We start from the raw sequence: 6,000 nt of genomic DNA on the forward strand, positions 1-6,000 counted from the left end.
GGAGAGAGGGAGGAAGGGAGGAGAACAGAGAAAAATGTATAGCTCAATAAAAACATTTTTTAAAATGTTGGCCAGTCCTTACATCCCAAAGAACTGAAAATAAAAATTCAAACAAAAAACCTATACTCAGAGACTGGAGAGATGCTCAGTGGTTAAGAGCACTGGCTACTCTTGCAGAGGACCCAGGTTTAGTTCCCAGCACACACAGTGTGGTTCACAACTGTAATTCCAGTTCCAGGAGCTCTGGCCTCCTCTGGCCTCCTCAGGCACTTGGCATACACAAGGTGCATATACATACATGTAGTCAAACAGTCATATATATACATATACATATACGTGTGTTATATGTATTGTGAATATACATATATATTACATATAATACAAAATTAATTACTATTTCTTTAAAAAACAATATGAAAAGTTCATAGTACCACTACTCATAATAATCAAATGCTGGAAACAACTCATGTCAAGTCAAAGAAGCCCAACAGAAAGGAGCAGTAATCATGATGCCATTTATATGAAATGTCCATGATAGGCAGGTTCATAAAGACAGGAAATGGGCCAGCAGTTGCCAGGGAGTCAGGGGAAGCAAGAGTGGCTACTTAAGGGGGTTTCCTTTTGAGGCAATGAAAATATCCTGAAATTGGATAGAAGCCTCACTCACTGTACAATACTGCAAATGAAGTAAATGCCACTAAATTGCATACATTAAAATGGTAAATTTCACACCATGTAAATTTTATTGCAATGAATTTTTTAGAAGGGGGAGGTGGTCCACCCACTCTCCATCCATGAGTGACCACTGGGCTGAGTAACTTCTCCCCAGCGCCTCAGAGCTTTCTCAAGGGTCTGTTCCTCCACACTCAGTGGAGAATGAGGAAGAACTCAGCAAGAGCTAGAACAGGAGAAAGAGCTTATTCCCTGTGTTTCTCAGTACAAAGCACAAATCCCCTCCCCAGTCACCCTGCACCTCTCACTGAGGACACACACACACACACATATTCTCTTTCTCCAGGCCTTGTCCCTCCCCTGCCCATACACCATAGGATCCCACCGCAAGAGTGTTAACCCCAGCACACAATTCCTCAGGCACTGTCAGTTGGTCCTAAGCCCAGAACTACACCTGGCTTCCCTGATGCTCCGAGATCCATGTTCTTCAGACCCAAAGGGGATTATCAGTGATCTTAACCATGAAGCCATCTTTCCACCCCCACGGGTGACCACTTTCTTACAGAAGGAAAATGGGAACAGTGCCTAGAAGTCAGGCTAAGGAAGAAGACTGACAGACCCGAGGGCAAGCCTTCAGGGCATTCTCATTCTCATCCCTCTCCCTCCCTCTCTCTCTCCTCCCTTTCCTCCTTCTTTGACAAAATCTCACCAGTCTAGGCTTCAAACCCACACTCATCTGGCCTCAGCCTCCCAGGTGCTAGGATATGAGGTGTGTATTACCAGATCCGTGAATGAGTACAGGAAAGCGGGGACCCCTCTCCTGTCTTCTCCTGCCTCCTGACAGAGACACAGAGCTCTCACATCCCCTACAAACCTAAATGTTAGGCAAAAGGGTGCACAGTTCCTGGGGACTCCTCTAGGTGTCCGTGGAGCCAGGAAAAGAACAGCGTCTCTTTTAGGGGACAGGCTGTGAGCACTGAACAACAAGGTCCATTTGCCTGCCCCCAGTAAACCCCTACCCATCAAGGACAGAGCTCAGTTTTGCCCCTCAAACTGATCTGCTAACCAATTTCGACAAATAAGTGTGCTTTTCTCTTTTTCTTCTCGTTTGTAAGGGAAGAAATTTACCCAAATGACGCCTGCAGATTCCTTCCTCATTACCAGTCTCTTTTTGGTGCTTAGAGGCAGTCTACACATGCTGACAGCAGGAGTCTATTTATTCATCTCTTTAGCAGCGCTGGGGAGTGAAGCCAGGCCCCACTCATCTTCGACAAGCACTCTGCCACTGTTACAGCCCCAGCCCATGGCAGCTCATTTGTAATGATAAAATAATACTTCTGTAGGAAAATAGATGAAACAGGGGGAAAGAATACGGTCGTAACCCAGCTACAGTTCCCCTTCCCATGGGGGTCATAACCGAATATCTCTAACTGTGTGTGCTCAGCTTAGAGTTGATGTGGAGGCCAGAAGCCCAGAGAGAGGCCACTGGGAGGGGTTCCTTAAGAAAGCGTGGATAGGGCTGGAGAGATGGCTCAGTGGTTAAGAGCATTGCCTGCTCTTCCAAAGGTCCTGAGTTCAATTCCCAGCAACCACATGGTGGCTCACAACCATCTGTAATGAGGTCTGGTGCCCTCTTCTGGCCTGCAGACATACACACAGACAGAATATTGTATACATAATAAATAAATAAATATTAAAAAAAAAGAAAGCGTGGATAGAAGATCTAGCTAACCTGAAAGTGAAAAGGGTAATGCCCAAGGTGAAGAGGCTTAAGTAGGAAAGGGGGAGGGGCATGTGGAGAGCGGCAACGGGAAAGATAGGCGAAAACAGCGGGGATATGATAACGCCACTGGAAACCTACAATCTTATAGCCAAACTTTTTAAGTTGGAAGGGAGATACCCTACATGGCTTGGACAAACGGAAAAAACTGGTGCCGAGTATGGGATAACTCCTTATAAGTTGCTCAGAAACCCCCAAAACAATACACACTCTTGCAATTCCTCTTGAATGCCCACCAGAACTAGACGAACGGTAAGACCCTCTTGCTGAAGCTACCAGACACCGTGACTGCATTAACTAAAGAGATCAAGCCGGAACTGAGATAGAATCCTCTTCCCTGATGGCAAGCTGCTGGGGGAGATGGGGTGTCAGTGGTCTTGGCACACTGTGAATTCTCCAAACTAACTGCTAGGCAAGATGTGCCCACTTGTGCAATAATGGCACAACTGTTATAGATGTAACCAACCACTTTGTGCTTGGATTTGAGGCCCACTCCATAGGAGGGAGTCCATGCTCAGTATTGTTGAACACCTTCTAAAACCCATTGTGGGGAGAGCCATAGGACCTAGGGGTCCTGCCATTTAGCTATCGTGACAGAGTGTCGAACTATCTTCCCAATATATATGTTTATACCCAAAGTCAATTACCACACCCAGCCTTAATCAGGGAAGCCTCTCTGTCGGGTGAAATGTGATGGACACAGAGATGTATGACTCCACAAGGTGCTGAGAATACGTGACAACTGAATGTTCAGCCCCAAATCAGACATGTGTATCATTCCCTCCAAGGCTGAGGGAGCATTAAGGAAGAGGGGCGGAAAGACGCTAAGAGGCTCACTATGGGAAGGACCGTGGAAACATCTTCTGAGACGTTCATAGCCTCTGCAATCATGAACTCTCTCAACAACCACAAAGTCCTGGGTCTGTGCAAAATTGGCCATCAGCAGCCAGCCAAGGGCAGAGGAAGGACTCAGAGGACTCCATCCCTCACTGCTTAACTATTTCCTACAGACAGATCCAGGGAAAAGGGGAGCCAATGACTTCAGTGGTGCATCCACAGACCCCAGTGCATAGCCCTACCCAACAGGTTACCAGATGGCCCTGGGTTTAAAAAAGAAAAATGGGCCACACAACAAAATAAAAAATTATGAACCTAGAAAAGAAACAGGTAGGGAAGAGGGAGGGCTCATAAAGGTGGGCGGAAGGTGAAAGGAGCTGAGGAGAGTAAGCAGGGTGCATTATATACACGCATGAAACTAGCTTAAAAAGAATAATTCATGTTTATTGCACACATTTTAGAAAAGAAAATATAACATAATATAAAAATATAAATAAAAAGGAAGTAAAATACCATATGGTTCATTACCTAAAGCCTTTAAGCCATGTTCCTTTTTGACTCTTGCTTTGTGTGTGTTGGTTTTCCTTTTTCTTCACATAACTGCCATTTAACAAAACGGGGATCATAACGGTGATGGGACCACAGTCTTTATAGTGTTGTAACTGTTCTTACGCCGTGAGCACTTTCCAAGTGATCAGAGTCTTTGAAAATGCAATCTAAATGACTGCACATCCTCCCCGCCCCAAGAGGCGATGCCGTGACTCCTAGGCATTTACTTGCTTTCCTAGTCTAAGTGATACTTCCATGAGCATCCTAACCTAATGCTGTAAGTACCATCTCCGTTTCCTCGGGTCTTCTATGCGGATTTACAAGGTCGGTAAACATGACTCCAAAAGGACCTGTGCCTGTATCACCCTATTAATTCCCATAAATCCACCAGGACCCACTGACCCTCCTGAGCAGAGTGGGGTGAAGTTCTGAAGGACAGAATCAGAATGCAGGACTGCGCTTCGCCCACCATCCCTTCTCCATCTTGAAGTTAACTGCCTAGCGAGACAGAGTTCCGAGCCCTCAGGGCCCGGAGTCTCATTCTGTTTCTGACTCTTACTGGCTCTGAAAACTGAAACAAGCCTCAGGTCCCGTCATCTATGAAATGGATATGATTACTCCTGCTGACTAACCAGAGAAGCCTCTGCACTTCCTGAAAAGATGTGAACAGCCTTTGTAAACACCAAGACTCTGGGCTGAAGGCCACTACTACTACCCTAGTCACATCCCAGGAGACTGAGAAGGGGGTTGTTTTGCTTCATGTTGTGTGTTTTAATTGCTGTTGTTGTTTGGAAAGCCCTGGGGCTTTAGCTATCATTGTGCTCCTAGAACTATGTGCAACTGGCTCTAATAATGACGAGAAAGCGGTTTTCCGGGGAGAATTAGCTGGGTTCAAGTGCCTGGCAGTACCTAACAGCATCTTCCAAAGGTCAGAGATGTGTTGGAAGCTGTAAGGCCTGGGGTTGAGCCTAAGGCCTCCCCAGAGGATGCTGGATGGATGGAAGGACATAGCAAACCTTCCTGGTGAAGGTACATCCATTTTCAAAGCTCCTTACCCCTCTTTCAAGGGTTCAGACCTGATGTTTTGTCTTTGGGTGAACTGAAAAACCAAGCTGATTCAGTCGGTGCAAAAGATCACCGGTGGCAGAAGACCCTGGGAGCATGCCCTTTTAGTCCTGGATCTCTAAGACCCTCCGCTTGGAAATGCAACTAGTGCTTCCAGTCGGCTCTCCCCAACCCAAGGCAGATACAAAGAAGACCACGATGACTCTCTTGGGAAGCTCAGCTGGAAAACCTGGGTTTCCCTCCGCACTGCCCCATCCATCCCGCAAATGCCTATCCGACCTCTTCATGCCTAGCATCACAAGAGGGGATTCCAGTGAGGCTGCCAGGGCAGATAGGGACAGAACTGCGCAGACCCCCACCGACCGCCATCCTCCCTCATTTCCACCATCAGCACCCATCAGCTGCTGCCCCAGCCCACCTCCACTGCCAGAAGCGCCTCTCCCGCTGTCCAAATGCAAACAACAGGTGGCACCTGCCGGTCCTCCCCAACCGCACCTCTGCCCACCCCTCCACCTGCGCTACAGCCCTCCAGCTGCGCCCCGGCCGGGCGAAGCCTACCTTTGAGGTTCTGGGGGTGGCCCCGCGACGCGCGACTCTTGTTTCCTCGCTGCCGAGAGGCGATACTGGAGAAGTTGTTACCCATGGCATCGGGCCCCCTGGGGTGCTTCAACGGGGGCCAGGCGAGGCTGGGCAGGAGCGGAGGAAAGGTGTGCAAGTGTGTGCGCGCACGAGTGCGCGCCGCCGGGGGAGGGCCCTGGCGGGGCTGCGGCCGGGGGCGGGAGGTTCGCTGTCTCCGGCTCTCCCTGGGCTCGGCGATCTTCGCTCGGCGGGTCCTGCCCGCCGCGGGGATCCTTGCGCCACCCGGCTACCGTGCTCCCATGCCCCGCGCCCGGGGCGGCCCGGCCCCTGGGCCCCAGCCCGCGGCTCGCGCCGCTGCGCTCTGCCTGGTTCTGGAGCTCGGGTTCCGGCTGCGGGTGGGCGGCGCAGCGGCGGCGCGCTCCCCGCGGGCCATAGAGTCGGGGCTCGGCGTGCGACTGCTCAGAGGCTCGGCGGCCAGCTCGGTCCCCGCCCGCGGGGACGGCCGCGGCGACGTGCGT

The 6,000-nt window shown here is 49.9% G+C and overlaps 1 protein-coding gene across 1 annotated transcript in view; it reads right to left on the reverse strand.

The window, feature by feature from the left end:
• The window catches only part of Neurl1 (neuralized E3 ubiquitin protein ligase 1), a 77,337-nt gene extending 71,337 nt beyond the window's left edge, over window positions 1-6,000 (reverse strand). The window contains exon 1 of the mRNA XM_050145451.1: window positions 5,462-6,000. Within this exon, the coding sequence (XP_050001408.1) occupies window positions 5,462-5,546 (85 nt within the window). The 5' untranslated portion in view covers window positions 5,547-6,000. The remainder of the gene's footprint in view (window positions 1-5,461) is intronic.

Source organism: Alexandromys fortis, unplaced genomic scaffold (genome assembly GCF_014885135.2).
Source record: "Alexandromys fortis isolate MF-2015 unplaced genomic scaffold, M_Fortis_MF-2015_v1.1 scaffold_16, whole genome shotgun sequence".
Lineage (NCBI taxonomy): Eukaryota > Metazoa > Chordata > Mammalia > Rodentia > Cricetidae > Alexandromys > Alexandromys fortis.